The sequence below is a fragment of the Nyctibius grandis genome, chromosome 5 (genome assembly GCF_013368605.1).
Source record: "Nyctibius grandis isolate bNycGra1 chromosome 5, bNycGra1.pri, whole genome shotgun sequence".
Lineage (NCBI taxonomy): Eukaryota > Metazoa > Chordata > Aves > Nyctibiiformes > Nyctibiidae > Nyctibius > Nyctibius grandis.
The window spans coordinates 40,308,649-40,325,775 of NC_090662.1; the positions used below are offsets into that span (position 1 = coordinate 40,308,649).

General features: G+C 40.9%; 1 protein-coding gene across 1 annotated transcript in view; it reads left to right on the plus strand.

The window, feature by feature from the left end:
• The window catches only part of RASSF3 (Ras association domain family member 3), a 52,033-nt gene extending 37,116 nt beyond the window's left edge, over positions 1-14,917 (plus strand). The window contains exons 2-5 of the mRNA XM_068400972.1: positions 9,948-10,055; positions 11,385-11,652; positions 12,723-12,838; positions 13,200-14,917. Of these exons, the coding sequence (XP_068257073.1) occupies positions 9,948-10,055; positions 11,385-11,652; positions 12,723-12,838; positions 13,200-13,349 (642 nt within the window). The 3' untranslated portion in view covers positions 13,350-14,917. The remainder of the gene's footprint in view (positions 1-9,947; positions 10,056-11,384; positions 11,653-12,722; positions 12,839-13,199) is intronic.
• Positions 14,918-17,127: the final 2,210 nt, after the last annotated feature.

Here is a 17,127-nt window from a genome sequence, read left to right on the forward strand (position 1 = left end):
TGGTGTTAGTTTTCCTTTATCGTAATGGTAGTAGTGTGTTTTGTCTTTCTCTTTAGAGAACATACAGGTTTTGAAGAAACTTGGCCTTTTGTCAATCCCACTCTGCTCGCAGCTGAAGTGCTGTGTGAGTAATAAAAACAAAGTGTAGAAAAACAAGGGATTAAACCCCCTCAGAAAGCAGGTTATCGTTACCATGCTGATGTGTTTATTCAAGGCATAATCTTGCTGAATCAGTTGCTCAGTTTCCTCACAGTGCAGAGATCTAAGGATCAAGTACGTCCTTACCAATGCAAGCCTGAGGTCACTAGGACAAGGACTTCTGTGGGTGGTGGCATGGGGCTGTTGTATGGCTTAGGTTCAGCAGCACACTACTGCCTCTGCCAGTTTCTTCTCATCTAAGCCCCTCAACTGTGTTCATCATCTGCAAGATAAGAAAAATAACTTAAACCAGGGAGTTGCAGCAAAGTTGGATCCAAGACTGGTTCAAGCCTTTCCTTTCTTTTCCTTCTTACTAGAATGGCAGTCAAATCTGAGCTCTGAAACTTTAGTAAGTTCAGAACAGGAACTCCAGTCATATTGAACCAAGGTGGGGAAAGAACTAAAAAAATTCTTGTTTGCTGCAGCCTTGAGATAGATAATTGACTAAAGGGTTCTGGTATTTATTTTTCAGCATTTGACCTCTTAAGGCTGGAGATATAAGAGAGAGGTAAAATCCTATCATTAAGGTCAATGTAAGTTTACACTGTAGTAGTGCACAGTGATGGTGCTGAGATGGTTGTGTAGTTTGCCCCCTCTTCTTTTTTCTTTCCTGAAATACTGAAATGAATTTTTGCTGGATCAGATCTGGCAGCAGTAGGCAAAGCTAATCATTGTAGCGTTCTGCTTCAGTCTTTTGGATACTGCACTGTTTTAATAAAACATGCTAATATCAAGGCTGTGCAGGAGGGTGCAGTCATTACAGTATTAGCTGTTAATGAAATGTACCAGGTGATATAAATTTTACAGAGTGTAAAAGGAGAAAGAAATTCTTCATGCAGGCTGGGCTGCAGAGGTGCCTCCTTTTGTCTGCACTATGTGAAATATCTAATTTGGGTGCCTCTTTGAAGAGACTGGTTCCTTTTTTTAAATATTTCTGTGGAAGCTGTGTAGAGTGTTAATTACACAAAGTGCAGTGAGAGAGGTAGTGTTGGCGTAAAAATATTTCCTATGGGCTTATTTCATGAAAACCTAGCTTGCTCTGTTGAAGGAGAGCTGCAGTCACTGAAAACTTTATTAGGTTTTAGATGGACTTAGTTTTTAGCTCTTGCTGTTTGATGTGTGTGTATGTAAACCAGCAGTTACTAAGTTGACTGTAAATGCATATGATGGTTTTATCGTGATCATATTCAACATACTAAGAAGATACTTCAGCTTCTTTGGCTTAAAGAATGTGTACTTTAGTAAAGATACCAGGGATTTCTTACAACTTTTAACATCCCCCCTGCCTCCGCACAAGGTTATTGTTATGGGCTTTTGAGGCCTTCGAAATGCAGATTTTACTTGAAAAATAGAGAGTTGTACTTCCTAAATTTTGTGGATTTTTGAGATGCATGTGTGGTAGAGGCGGGGTTTTTCCCTTCAGAAGAGCTTCAAATATGAGATCAGCGCTAGGTTGACTGAGAGAGAGACAGTAACAGCAACTTCTTGAATTTTTTAGGGAACTCTACGTTCCTCGAACAAGGAACTTCCCCACCCATGACCAGTATTTGCTTGAGAAGACCGTGCATCTTTTTGAACAACATTGTCTTCATTGTAGTGTCTGTGATAAGGGAAAAACTGTCTGTCAGGGATGCACTGTATCAGAAGAGCCAATGAGTTACATGGTATTTCCTAGATGAGGATTGTTACTGTGCCATTTTTAAGAGTTTTGGTTTTCTTCTTTTTCTTTCAAGTAGAACAGATCCAAACACAAATGACTTGGTTGGTGGGACTGTGACCATGTGCAGGCTTACCGTTTCTAACACCAGCCCTGAACCTGGGCCTGGTTAGAAAGTTGTTGCCTTTTCTCGATACAAGCAGGTTTTGTCAGAAGGCTTAAAAAATAATTTGATGACACCATCTTTGAACTACCCAGCCAAACCCGGGAAGGGAATGTTGCTCTAAAGATAAAATGGTGTTTGACGTACATGGTGAAAGCCAGCACATCACCCAGCTTCTGCTGAGACAAGGCCCATGACTGAACTTGCCTCAGACTTGAGAAGTGCCAGTGGTAACCACGGGGAGAAGACCACATGCCTTGGCCTGGCATGGGGCTTGCTCTTCCTGCACTGGGCTTCCCCAGGAACGGCTGCTTGGCTTTCAATACCAGTTTTAGTGTAAAATGTCGATAGCTGCATTTGAAGACCTGGGGGGTTGTCGTTAGAACAACCTCTTCGCGCCTGCTGTTAGATGGAGCATGTTGGATTCTTGCATTGCAGGGTCATCTGCAAATACTGTGGTGTAATCACCCAGGGGCATAATATTACTTAATTGTCTGATTGATAACTGTATTAATAGTTCAGGTTCCAGACCATACTTAACTGTCTTTTCAAGATATACTAATTAGTTTTCTATATGATATCTTCTATAAGCTTGCTTCTTAACTGTCTGCTACAAGCTAGATTTTGTTGTACAGGTCACAAAGAGGCTGGTAATCCATTTTTACTTCATTAAACCCCTTATCTGCTTAAATAGCCGGCAGTGAAAACTCACATGCTTTCTATAGAGGAGACCTGAAGGAGGTTATTTACTTTTGTGATGTTTCTGACATCTAGTTTTACTGAAACATGCAAAATTGAAACAGCTGTGAAATTTTACTTAATTTAATTTATTGCTTTAAAAATATGGCGGGGGGGGGAAAAAGTACAAATCTGCATAAAACCTGCTGTGTCTTTGGGGACAGAATTAATGCCAAGCCTCAGATACTATTCTTCATACAGTTGGTTTTCACTTTAAACAGATGACTGGCTTTTTAAAACTGGGTTCCATGCCAGTAGTTAAAGTACAGCCATATAGGGTATGACAGGGTTTGTAACTAGGGGTTTTCAGAGGTGAGGTCATGATAAACTTAAATGAAACTTAAGCAGCAATGTTAATGTCACCAACAAACAGATTTATTTTTCTAGCCTTCCTTTCACAGTTAACTGTGTTTATATTGCCTCTGTTTGAAGGAAAATAATTTTTTAAAAGGAATAAGGGGAAGTTACAGTTCTTGGGTTTGTTTCTCTGCTGCTTAAAAATATTCACCATATAAACATCTGAGTGTTTACATCAGAGAGGTCAGACAGGAGCCATCATGCTTTACTTTACCCTTTGTCATTCAGCGCTTTGATTAGCATGCCAAGCCGCACAGTGTCATGGTAGTTGGGAAAAACTGAAAATAGTCTGAAAGTAACAAGTACTTATTAACTGGAATGTCTGTACCTTGTAAAATTATGCTAAAATTATAAGCTGTGGTAGTTGCATGGGGATTTCTTTAACCACTATGGAAGTGCCTTGGAAGAGAGACCACGTTGCGTCATGGGTATCTTAGGTAAAGATTTTTCACAAAACTGTAGTGTGCAAGTTAATAAAGAGTAGTGCCTAAGCTTTGATACACCTGTGTCGTGAGTTCTGCATGCAGCTCTGGTCGCCACATCTCAGGAAGGGCTTACTGCAGTTAGTTGCCCTTCTCTAAAATGATTGACAAGATAGAGCCTCAGGAGAGGCTAAGGAGGCCAGGCCTCCTCACTTTGGAGAAGAAAAAAGGTGTGTGATCATGGTTTAGAAAATCACAAAGGTGATGGATAAGCTGGACATGAAACTCTGGTTCACCAGGTCCTGCCATATTAGGATTAAGGAGCACTCAATATATTTAACAGAAGTTATCTTCTCTCGTAATAGAAGATCAGCTTAAAGCAGATGGCAATGCTTCTTCACACTGCAGTCATGAATTTCTGGAACTTGCTGCCACAGGAGGTGTAGAGACGGGCAGTGTCGGCAGGTTCAAAACGGGTTTATGTGCATGCATAATCACCAGGTCCATAAATGGACACTAAACAGGCTGGGAAGGGAGGTGCCCTCTAAATTCCTGCCACAGCACTTGTGGATGCCAGCAGAGAGGCTGCAGAAAAGGTTCATGTGCTGGCTCGAAATAGCCTTTATTTCTGCTGCTGTCGGAGGGAGAATGCCAGGCTGGATGCACCGCACACCTGACCTGGGAGGCTGCCACTTCTCCTGCTACCTCAGGAGGGCATGGTGCAGGCTGTTCTTGATCTCGCTCTGACTGTCAGGATAATTATTTAAGACTCAGGTCAGCCAAACCTGCTTAGGAAGTTTTTTTCTAAAAAAGAGACTGTTTCCTTGCCCTGTGTGCCACTGACAGGGGTGGGAACTGGATCACACGGAGTGCAGAAAGCAAAAGGTACTGAAGAGGATACAGAGATTATTCTGCCCACATCTGTCCTGTCAGAAAATTCCCCTTTCCCTGACCCAGAGAGCAACCTCACCCCATTTGGGAGGACACAAACATTTCAAGGTGCAGCTGTATGAGAAGGTGCAGTGCTTGGAGCTGCTTGGATGCTAATATGCCTCCCTGTCTCCCCTGCCCCTATTTGGTCTTCTCCATACCTTCCTGGCTTCTGGTGTCTCTGACTGACCATTTGTGGATGGACATGACCAGTAGCTCTCCCTGGTGATTCTCAGGCTTTCAAATGAAGGAAGAGCACATCTTCTGAGTGCGGCCTTGCCCCAGGATGGAAGGAGAAATTGCTGTTGCTGGCAAAGCTGCTCTGCTCTCAGGAGAGTTAGGATGAGGAAGGAGCAAGAGGTTTGTTTCAAAATAATTTAAATGCAAGGTTTCAATTTGTCTTTTTCCGTGGCAGTGCTGGCAGGCTGTAGGAAAGGGTGTTCTTGCTTGTAGAAGTAGCAACAACTGAGATCAAAGTCCCTTTCTCTGTTTTCCTTCCTGTATTTTCTGCTGCGCTTTTTTGTTGTATGATAGCACTGTTAGTTAAATCCTTTCGTTAATGCAAATGTGATGTAAGTAGGATGCATTAGCTGCAATTTTTATGGCTAAACAAGGCTTACATTTTTTTAATGTAGATGAGGCTGCATTTCTTATTTGTCAAAGCCTCAGTGCTTTGCTTCAAAAATGGTTCCTGGCCACAATTTAGAGCAAGATCAGGACATCTTCATTCATTCATCTGACTGAATCAAGGGTCACCGTATGTGTGGGATTAATATGAAATGTGAGGGCAGGGGACAGGGACTGACATGGCTTAAAGGTTGGCTTGAGCTCCCACAGGTCTTTGTTTTCTTTTAGATTTCTTATGAAAATACTTTAATATGTTCCTGGGATAGGTTAACCTTTCATCCATTATATTTTCCTTTGTCAAGCTGAGATGTTAAGAGGAGCTTGGTTCCCCATTCCTCAAGAGATGCTAATTTCTAGAAGTTTTGTGAAAATAGGAGATTAGATAGAAGAGAGAGACCTTCTTGTATCCCCCCATAAATAAAAGCCTATAGCAGCAGTTTGGGGAAGCCATGCATCTGTCTCAAGGCAGGGATACCGAGGAAACAGGCTTCAGAGTTTTGGGGTTTTCTTTGTGGAGCTTTTTCTCAGCCTCGTGCCACGGCAGCTTGCTAGCTGTTGAGTTTAGCGTTTTCTTACTGCATGCAGGACTAGGTTTTGGCAGTAACTGTGGGACTTGGACTTTCATGAAGTCCCAGATGTGGTGCGATTCGTCTTTTTGGGGACCACAACTTGATTTACAGTTCATTTTAATTGTAATCTGTGCAGTTTTAGTTCTGTTCCTTGAGGATTCAAGCTGAACTAATCTCTGGGGGGCTTTGCACTGGGCATGAATGTTAAAAAGAGAGTGCTGCTTCTCTAAACATCTGCGATACAATAAATGAGATGTGCATGGGGGGTGGAGGCAACAAAGCAAAAAACCATTTTCTGCCCTTTTTGTTTGAGAGGAAGCTCAACTGTGAAGAGGCATTGCATCATGAGCTCTAATGAAAGACCAGCTATTCCCCCTGGGGAAATGAAAGCACTTGCCTCATTTCCCTCTCACTGGCAGCTGTTGCTTAGGAATTTCATTTGAGAAGGAAATGATGATTTGGTTGACCTGGGGAATGGCTTTAGTACAAACGTCCGCCAATGGCGTGTGCTGTAAGTGTTGGGAAGGACAGCATGATTTTCACAGAAATGAATAGCTCGGATTAGAAGTAATGTTTTGGACCCAGAGACATCATCTATATGGATTCTGATGTATTCAACTGTCTCCTTGAGATTAGTTTTTATCTTTCACATCTGTGCTGGGCTGAGGAAGTAACAGATAACATGAGAAGCAGGGAATGGAAGGAGACCAGGAGTTTTGATGAGAACACACTTAATTGGGCTGGGAGGAGGAAAGAGTGATAACATGGCAGCCGATACAGAGAATACAATTTGGTTAAGTGGTGGAGGAGTCACACCTCACTCAGGTTTGATTGTTTGGGGTTTTTTTAAATGAAAATAATGTTGAAATGTTTGTGCATTGTTTTATAGAGAAAACTCCTTTTTTGAACACTAGCACCCAGAAGTGCCATTATTAAGCCCAGCAGCATCTAGGTGTTGGCTGACAGAAGACGACACAATGTGAACTGCTCTGCTGGCTGTGTTTATACCTCACCCTGTTGCTGTGACATATGCAAGAATCTGTGGTCAGGAAACTCATCACCAGGCCTAACTTTTGAAGAAAGGGAGTTTCACAATTCCCAGCATACAGATTTTGTGAGGCGTGCACGCTGGGCGTTTTTGTAGAGAGCTGGAGATGAATCAGCTGCGTATGAATTGGCCTAGAGATGAATTGGCTGTCTGGAGCATGCCACCTCTCGCACCTCAGCAGTGCGCTGGCTCTGAGGAGCTGTGCCGGGGTTGCAGAGCATGCCTGGGGAGCATGGGAGGGACATGGTGGAAAAAGCAGCTTTTGTCCTGGGCTGGGTGAGCCACCAGGTGACATAGACTGGCTTCGCCTCTCACCAGACCAGGCAGAACTGTAAGAAGAACTGATGATAGACGTACTTGGCTGTAACATCTAAATCTCACCTCTGAAATACCCTTTCTCCTTTGTCTAGAACAGCTGAGGTTGGAGTAATTGCTTTCCCAGTAGTCCCACGCTGAGCAGGTGTGGCTTCAGGCACTTGGTGGCCATTTCAGAGCAACGTGATACAAGCATATTGTAAAGCATGGTAGACATGAGTTAATGACTGCTGTTACTCTGCTGTTGTATTGGATGACTCAAGGTCTTCTACAGGTAATAGATTTACCTGCTGAGATAAAAAAGTGGAATTTGATCTGCTGGACCACAGTAGAGTTAGCAGAGGACTTTTCCTTTAGTGGGTCCTGTTACGAGGTGACAAGTGCAGAAGGATATAAGAGAACTGTCGGAAATGAGAGTTTGCCAAGTCTTCCTCCATTCACCTAAGTACGCTGGCCAAAAAAACCTTATTTATCTTCACTTAAAGCATGGCTAGACAAAGCTGTATGGCAAAAGTCAAGTGCCACTGTATACTGAGAGCAATTCAGCTCCAGAAATGTTGGAGAAAAACTGTATACCATTTTCAACTAGGGTTGAACACAGGAAAGGTTTTCCTTATGTGAGTGTTTTCTTTTTTTCTGGTTAGTGTTTTCTCTTGATGATAATGGATGCTGTGGATGACTTCAGTAATCATGGTGACAACCAGCTCCAGCAGGGTACATGAGCGGTACGTGTTTGAACAATCAGCAATGGAATAATGATAAATATTAAAACTGAGGTGTCCATTATTGGAAGTTCAGTATCCGTAGTGTCAGCAGATTGGAGGGGTATGAACTCCACCACATGCTTGTCTCTCAGAGAGATGAGTCTTGGCTGGTATCCATGTGAAAGGGCTTATCTGCAGCTACACAGACTAGGAATGTTCCAAGTTAAAGCTTGGGTTCTTGAAATCAGTCATATACATGGCAAATGCTCTGCCAGGCCTTTATGGCCAGAGGACTGCAGTCTCTTCCCTGCCCTTTGAGTACCCACTGCTAAGGTTGTCTCGGCCCACTCCCACAGCACTGTTTGAAGTCAACATTTAGAATGCCTGTGTTTCCAGACTCTGACTATGGGTTGTGGCTTTTGATACTTACTTTAAGCATGAAAACAGCAATAATGTTTACCTCGATTTCAGAGAAAAAAATACTACTTAGGTATCTTTTTTCTGTGCCTGCTTCGTTTTCTAACTATTCATCTGCCCCCGAATAGAACACTACAAAGCTGTAAGGGCCTCTAGGGAGATGAAGTGAGAAGTTTAGATGAAGCTCTATCTGTCATTATTAGGGCAGTTTGGGGGAGAGGGAAGATGAAAAATAGAAGGGCAAGAAAGCTTAATTTCTGTAGTGAAAATGGAGACTTGGATTCTGAAAACATTCAGTAATCTGGTATTTTGTAATAGACTATGTGGGGTCTGGCAACTGTGCAAGACGCTACACAATCTTAGAGTTGTGCTTAAGGAGCTAAGAGGAGAGTTGTATTTGGCTGGTGTTCCTTTTTGCCTCAGTTTCCTGATCTGTGAGGTAAAGGTATGTTCTCTGTGTTATGCAGGAAGTCAGTATCTGAGCCCTGATCAGAATTCAAGGCTTCTGACTCCCAGATCTCCGTTCAGACCACACCTTTCTTTTTATAGCTATGGGGAAAAAAGTCTGCTCCAGCATGTCATTTAGTAAAATACCATATAGGAAAAGCAAAACTAAACCCAAAAGAGCTAAAACTAGCTGGTTTTAAATTAGGAGACAGAAAAAGTTCTGCAGATTGTTTCTGGCAAATGGAAACTTACAGTTCCACACCAGATGTGCTCATCTTTGGGGTTGTTTCTGGCAAACTGAAGTGCCTGCGAAGGTGTGTGCAGAGTGGTGTCCAAAAGACTGATACAGGACTGGCCACTGAAGTCGAGGAAATCCTTTCTTAGGATAAGATCAGCTGGCATGTCCTTGTGAGGACAGATTGGAGCACTGTAACTTGACGGTTTGTCCATACAGTGAATGTATATTCCTGTGTTTATATGTACCCCGAAAGCTGCAAGCTTCTTCAAAGCTTCTCCCTTTCTAAGTGAAGTCTGAAATCATTAAAGTTGAGAGCTGAAACTCTTTCATACTATATATGGCGTTAGTGCGAGCGGTGGAAACCGGAGTGTATTTATAACGCTAGTTTGCTGCAGGAATACGGATTGGGAACAAATGTTTGTTTGGATAAAATCCAGCTCCAGGGATTGGTTTTACTGCTGCATGTAAAATACGTAGCAAGCTTGTAAAAGCAGCAGTTGAGAAATGTAATTGGGCCTTCCCCGTGGAAAAAACATGAGTTTGGTGTAACGTTATATAGCTAGAGTGTTACTTGTGATGGTTCACGTAGTAGTCGGTGACCCTGTGCGTAACATGCTGTCTGTCACGTTGGAATGCAGGGATGCTCTTACGTTGTTGGCACACGCAGGGATTGTTGGTGTTAGTTGTTGGTACCTGCTGCTATTTTCATAGGTATTCTTCATTTGTTTAGAAATACTCATTTGTGCCCTAAGTAATATTTTATGAAAATTACAACTGTATTCTTAACAATATTGCATAGCATTGACATGAGCAAATCAAGCCATGAAATGAGCTGAGTTGTTTTACATACTGCTGATAAATATTTGAATGAAAACAGTTGGCAAAAAGAGGACACAAGTGTCTTTGGGTCTGTTGATTTAACCATCTCCATTCAGGCCAAGTGTTCTGTTTGATTTGCCTAACTTGTTAATGCTTTCTGTTGCTGTACAGCTAATTACTGTATGTTGAGCCTTTGTGGATTAATTACCATTTGGACTAAGAGTGCTGATATCCAAAGTCATAAAAGAATTGAGTTTTATTTTGTTTTCTAAAACTGTTGTCTCTGTTGTTGTTGAAGGATGTTCAGAAGGAGACAGAACCTCACATTTATCTCAGTAAAGAAGAAGTTAAAGAGAAGATACAAAGCTATAATTCATCTGTCACTGATAAATTAAAGATGACCTTGGTAAGTTTTGCATAGGATTCCTGTAATTTTTAATAGGAGCAATTGAACTGTAACTTTGTAGTGCATTGTGAATCACTTTATTCTCAGCATCTTATGTATGAAACCTGTCTCTGTTTTAATGGCTTTATAAGAGGCTCTTTCTTAGATCTGCAAATTAAAATCTCACATCTGAAATGTTTTTATCCACATAGGTCTCTTTATATGGATTAAAACAAACTGTAGTACAAAAAATATGTCATTTGAACTGTGTTTAAGGTAAACTCTTGACACTAAGATGTAAATTTGTCAGATGAAAACCATCAGCTGGTAAACATGAAGGTATATTTATCTTGTTTGTGTAGCTAAGTTTTTGTCAGGTATCTCTCTGATAAAGATGCTCAACCAACAAGAAAAGTTAAAACATGCAATATTTATTATGGGAGACTTAATTTGTAGTCATACAGGTTTTCAGCATGAGGAGACTTCCTTCCCCCCGCCCGATAACACAGACAACACAGACAATGGAATGCACATAGACTTTTCATTTCCAAGGATTGTGGAAGAGGTCTAAGCCTCAGTCCAGCCTGCTGCAGATCGTATTAATAAAATTCACATCTCTCTGCCTGGCAAGCTGTTACTCAGTCATTGCGTTGTCCAGATTTTTCTGATACATTACGTATTCCTGTGGGTGTATAGTATATGGAAATTTTGAAATTCCATTATATCCTAAAGCATGTAAGTACACCTATGTACTAAAAAGGGGTTTTTTGTGTGGGTCAGGACTTACTATGCCTAAAACCAGATGGCCTAAAGTCTTCTAGCTCAGTAAGGCTTGATCAATTTTGCTATTTTGTCTTTCAGAAGCAACTGGAATAAATAATTTGAAATGTTGATTAGATTGGCATTTATTCTAATTCTTTTTGAACTGCAACAGGATTTGAGCATCTAAATGCCTTGGACTAATTTGACAAGCACAGCTAAAATGTGGGAGATAATTTCTGTATTTCTGCATAAAAATCTTTGTTAAAGATGCATGTTAGTGGTCTTTTTCACTTCATAGTTCTCTCCTAATGTGAAAACTTGTCACTAGTTTGTAGTACCTTTTGCTTGATGAGATCCTAATAGTCTTAGAATTCAGTAGTTATTAAGAAAAAAATGAATATTCAGCAGGTATACCAGAAATGTATAAACGCCTGAATTATTGAAACAATATCTTTCCTATGAGACGTCACGTATTACAGTGGCATGTAAATTGTGTTCACTATGACCATTTTAATGTGCCTGCTCCGCTACTGTGTCACAACTGGTCATTACTAATTTTAACAGTTCAATACTTTCCTCCTGTTGCAGAACGCAAATGGGATTTACACTGGCTTCATCAAAGTTCAGATGGAACTATGCAGACCCATCACTGTGCAGTCTTCCCAGAGCCAGGCGAGGTGCGCTCACAGCAATAATGACACTGCTTTTTACTTGCCGGATGGCTGCGTGAATACCCTTCACATCAGCAGCACCAATACTGTTCGTGAAGTTATCGAGGCCTTGCTCAAAAAGTTTTTTGTGGCTGACAACCCTGCGAAGTTTGCACTTTATAAGCGCTGTCACAAGGAAGACCAAGGTATAAGTTAGCTTGTGGCATTTTGTTAGTTACGGGGGTTTGGGGAGGGAGTTGTGCTATAGCAATACTTGAAATAAGCAGAGTGGAAGAACTCAGATAAATGAAGGTGACAATCTTGCTCTCTCATCTTTTTTTCTTTGTGAAAAGTAGCATATGTAAGAGAGTAAATGATTTGGGGATATTTCAGGATAATTCACAAAAGACAAGAGAACCCACTAAACCATTTACACAGATTTCCTGTGCCTTGCAATGCATTATAGTTTATTTAAGATGTCCCCTTACCAGGCTCTAACTTTCAAATAGCCCGATATACTGCAGATTTGTGAGATTGAATTACAGGACAGATTTTTAAAAAGAGAAACCATGGTGTCTATGATACCTGAAGTCCTTGCATTGGCAGAGAGCTGTTGAAGTGACGAGCATCATGGGCACATGCACTCCCTTCATGTGTGCTAGTGCACATGGCTGTCCCAGTGCACTGCCTGCCATTAGAAGTTTGTTGTATACTGGGTTTGGAAATACCAGAAGATGCAAAAGGTTTTTTTAGTGAAAAGCACGTTTTGCCAACATTGTGTTCTCTTAGAATCCACCCTCTTCTATGGACATTGAGAACAGTTTCAAGAGTTCAGATGTTTCTGGCTGTCAGTCACACCAACCGTGTCAGGCAGGCGGAGCTGTCTCTTAGACTTTGTGTATGAGATTTTCAGTGGAAAAGGTATCAGGGTGGTGATACCCACAGCTCTGATGCCTTAAATGCTTAGTTGTGGCAGCAGACCTGTGTTGTATTTTTTTTCTTGTGTTTTTTTCCCCTGCATGTATTCAGATGGTGTACTGTGCTGACTGGAGGACATTTCATTCCTGTGTGAATGTAGTGTTGCACTGTTACCATCAGTCGTCTGCTCAGCTCCTCCCTAAAACTCATTTGTTCAAAACCAGTGTGTAGAATGCGTAATTTTGTGGCTACATTTGCATATCTCTGATATTTTCTAACATTAGCTGGTGTTAATCATTCAAAGCACTTGAAACATCATTAGGAAAGATGATAATTACTGTGATTTCTTCTCCTGCAGTTTATACATGCAAGCTGTCAGACCGAGAACATCCCCTCTACCTGCGTTTGGTGGCAGGCCCCAGAACAGAAATGCTCAGTTTTGTTCTACGTGAGCATGAAACTGGAGAAGTCATGGTATGTTACACTCGTGCTGGTTTTGTGTGTTTGTTCAGCTTCATGGATGAGTGGGCTCCTGTTTGATCTGTGCTGACAAGACGATCCATTTTTCGGAAGCAGAATTTTTTTTTGTTATATTTACTTTGTGCCTTTTGTAAACATTTCATTTGTGCTTAGACTGACCTGTTGTTACTTGCAGAACAAAAAACAGTTTAAAAATGTTTTCAGATCCCTAAGATTTGCAAGGAGGGTGCCTGATACTGTTTCAGTTTGAAATTGTTTTGAGTGTCTGAGGTTTTGTTTAAAAATACTGTACATATAAATTATTTGTATATTTTCTGTTCATCTCATCCATCCTCTTCTCTTTTTCTCTTTCCAGTGGGAAGCTTTTACTATTCCTGAACTGCAAAACTTCTTGCGTATACTGGACAAAGAGGAAAACGAGCAACTGCAAATCTTAAAGAAGCGTTATGCAGCTTACAGAGACAAACTTGAAGAAGCCCTTGGTGGGGTGTGGAAACCTGGTTAAAAGGGGGCCAAAGGACACTCAGGAAAAATGCACGCTACCAAATGTCAGTATAGCATGCCAAACCCAATGTACAAAGAGCAGCAGAGAGTAGTTTTCTTTATTCGGAAGACTGTTTTGTGATGCCGGGGTACCTGAATTTTGCTATAGACTTAGTTCCATAAGCCAGGTCACTTAGCATCTTGCACCCACAAGTAAGGGATTCTGCATGTTTGTACATCAGTTTGCAACCCTCTGTGTGCCTAGAGAGTTCTCCAAGTTATCTTGGTGCAAGCTGTGAAACTGTAATCAATTTTCTAGGATGCTATGAAATAAGATTTTTTTTTTTTTTTTTCTTCTTTGCTTTAATGGTAGCTTTACAAGTAAGGATGTGCAAATTGATGGGTTAAAAAATGAATTAAACCATCTGGACAAGAATTAGTTGGAGCACTATGTTTGAGATTAAATTGATTTGCACTACCTTTCTGTTTTCAAATAGTTACTGTATAATTTGTGAGAGAACTGTTATAGATGGAAGGCATGTGAGATCTTCTGGTTTGTTCTGTGAAATTTGTGGAAGGCTTTAAAGTGGTCTTTCTGGAGAAGGTAAAGAGAAAGTTGAAAAGAAGGTAAGAGTTGAGGAAGGAGAACTAGCAGCTGACAGGAGGACGGGTTTTAAATAGAAATAGTATTTATACAGAGGAAAGTTGAAATACTAGTTCTACAAGATTAAAGTTTTAGGATGTTCTAATATTGTGAATAAGTTTTATGGTTTTTTAACTGCGTAAATCCACACTGGAAAAGAAATAAAGATAATAGAAATAATGGGAAAGAATGAGAGGCAAAAGCTAAATAAGAATGGAAATGGAGCTGCACATACAAGTCATTATTGGAGAAGTTGGTTCCATAAATGTGTAAGGGGGGGTTTGAAAAGTGCAGCAAAGCTAAAAGGTGGCTGCTTACTTGAATTCTGAAAAGTGGAGAGTGTCTCAGATAACTCCATGAGAAATGCCCATCTAGTGAGTGTTTAGACATAAGCTGTAACTACAGATGCATTTGGTATTCATTGTAAGTCAGATCTTTCCTCTGGCTCAGTGATCCATTTTTAGGCTGGATAATTTTGAATTATCATATCTGAAAGACAAAAATAGCTTCCTCTGCTTCTTTGTTTGTTAAAGGCTCAGTCAGGCAAAGAAAGTAGAATTTCGTATTCGTGTTTCCAGTTTAGCATAAAATTAACATTTATTGGCTGCGTTGATGACTGAGCTTAGTCACTCCTGCTTTTAGTAATTCAGAAGGTTTTTTCCTTATGGTTTTTAAATTCTTAATTGAAAAACTGATTACCAAAATCTGCAGACTGCTGATTTACTTGATTTAAAAGTAGGAAAAATGTAGCAAGAAAACTTTTTACTTTACTGTAAATATAGTTGTTGTTCTTTCAGAGTTATTTATCTAAAAAAGCACGTTCAAAAGAAACCAAAGAAGTGGGTGTGCAATAGAAGCATGAGGCAGATTTGAGTAACTGATACTTTAGTCATTATCATGCCAGAGAGGAAATGAGTTATATATTGGCCGGGGGGGGGGGAACGGGGAGGGTAGGGAGGTGGAGGAGGGCTAACAATTTAAGAACAGCAGAAGTTGGTGGGTTTTTTTTCCCCTCCACTCCTAAGGTGTTCGTTTTAAATTCCCAAGGAATTGTTAAAACTTTGGTGACATCTAATGGATACTGCGTGAATCTCTAAGATGCTTTTGTTCTTCCCCTTAATTTGATGTAATGGTGCCTTTGTTTCCTTTCCTTAGTAAGACTTTTTTTTTTTAACTCTTCACATTTTTTTTTTGTTAAAAAGAATTTGCAAGCTTAATGAGACAATCATAATGTTTTAAAGTGTTAAGAGAAATTAAGAGTAGGACTAACTATAAAGTATATATTAGGCATATCTTGTTTGTTTTTTAATTTCACATGTAACATTGTAAGTGCATGTGTGAGTTAGTGACATTATCCTCAAGTGAGACACTTTATAATGGTTCAGGGAATGCTTTTATTTTTTGTTACAATTTGTTTTTCTAAGAATGCAGCAGCATGTCGGTGGGTATTCTGTTAACATCTACTTAATTTATGTATCTGCCTGTAACTATGTAATCATCACATAATCGCTGTCAATATTGAACCATTTGTTGCTCAGATTTAAACACTGTTTGGGTTTAAAAGTGGAGTATAAAAATATGTGAATTTTTTTTTTTACTTGAACTAAACTATCAGTCTTTTAAGTAGGCGCATCTGCATTTACTTTAGCCAAAAACCTCAATCAGTGTTGTATGCACTATGAGTCTTGATTTGGGGTGAACGGGTGGGGGTGGGGGACCAAAATAAACATATATTTTAATTTTGTCTTAGTGTCCATGGTTAATTATTGTAAGATGTTGTGTGTGGGATTATTTTTTTCTTTTTTCTTTTTTTTTTTTTTACACACTGGCAAATACAACAGCTGTAACTTAAAAGAAATGGTCATGCCTAGTCAGTTTCTCTCTTTTTTGATTTTAGCATCAAATTGAACTGTCAAAGCTTTTTTTGCAAAACTGTTTTCACTTCATTATCTGATGGTACCAGAATGATTAAATGATATGGGTGGGGAGGGGGAATGCAGGGAAACATTAAAATGTATGTCTTTAAAAACAAACATTTCAACTATTTATAATTTTGACAAGCTTAGTTTTATTTTTGTAGGGAATTTTTTATTCCCCTTTAAAGTTATTAGTGAAATGGCAAAAAAGGTGATGGTTCCATTATTAAAGTTGAAGTTGGCAATACTTAGTTATGTGATGTGTGTTTATTTTTTTTCCCTTACCTGAAGCTCATGTGATCCCTTCAGTGCCAAATGGCACTTCCTCGCAGCAGTAAGCTGTGTGGGTAGAGGCAGCTCGCCTTAAGTGTGAATTAAAGTTTTCCTGGAACAACAGGTACATTTCAGTGTGTCCCAGTCATACTTGCACACATATTTTAATTTTGCCTCTTTGTTTTGGTAAATAATAATACAGAAAAACTAAACCCATCGATTTGCTGAAATACAACAAGAAAAAAGCGCAAAGATTTTGAAATTTACACACATACCTTGAAATTTACCTTTTTTTTTTTTTCCCTAGTGAGGAAAAGGGAGGAGCCGCTCCCGCCTCACGTTTACCCGCCCGGGGCGGTGCTGAGGCGAGCAACAGCCGCCGCCGGGGCTGCCCCGTCCCTGAGGAGGACGGGCGGCCCCCCCCTCGGAGGGCGGCTCGGCGGGGGGCGGGCCCGCCCGCCGCGGCGCCATGTAAGCGCTGGGCTCCGTGTGAGGGAGGAGGGCGGCGGCGGTGCGTGAGGAGAGATCTCCCCCGGGCGGGCAGCGGTGGGGGCCGGGGGGGTGCGGAGAGAGCCGAGGGCTGCGGGCCCGCCGTGTTTTGCCTCAGGAAGACGGCGGGCAGGGCCGGAGCGGGGCTTTCCTCTGCCATCACGGAGCCGGCTCGGGGAGTGCTTTCTTCCTGAAAAAAAAAAACAAACCTGCAGAAACGCGAGGAAGGAAACAGCGAGGAGGTGCCCTGGGCTGGAGGTGATAGCCAGGGCCTCCCTCTTCAGGAAACGCCTTTCGCCCCTTTTTATCTCAGGTCCTTTAAAGGCTTTTCAGTGGTTTTCTCCAGAAACATGTGTTTGATTTTCTGTTTACTTTTTTGTGTGTTTCTTAAAAACGGTTTAATCCTCCCTAATTGAACTGGTAGAACGGAGCTACTTTGCTATTCACTTTGGTCTCTCTGTTGCTCTTCCCTGGGCATG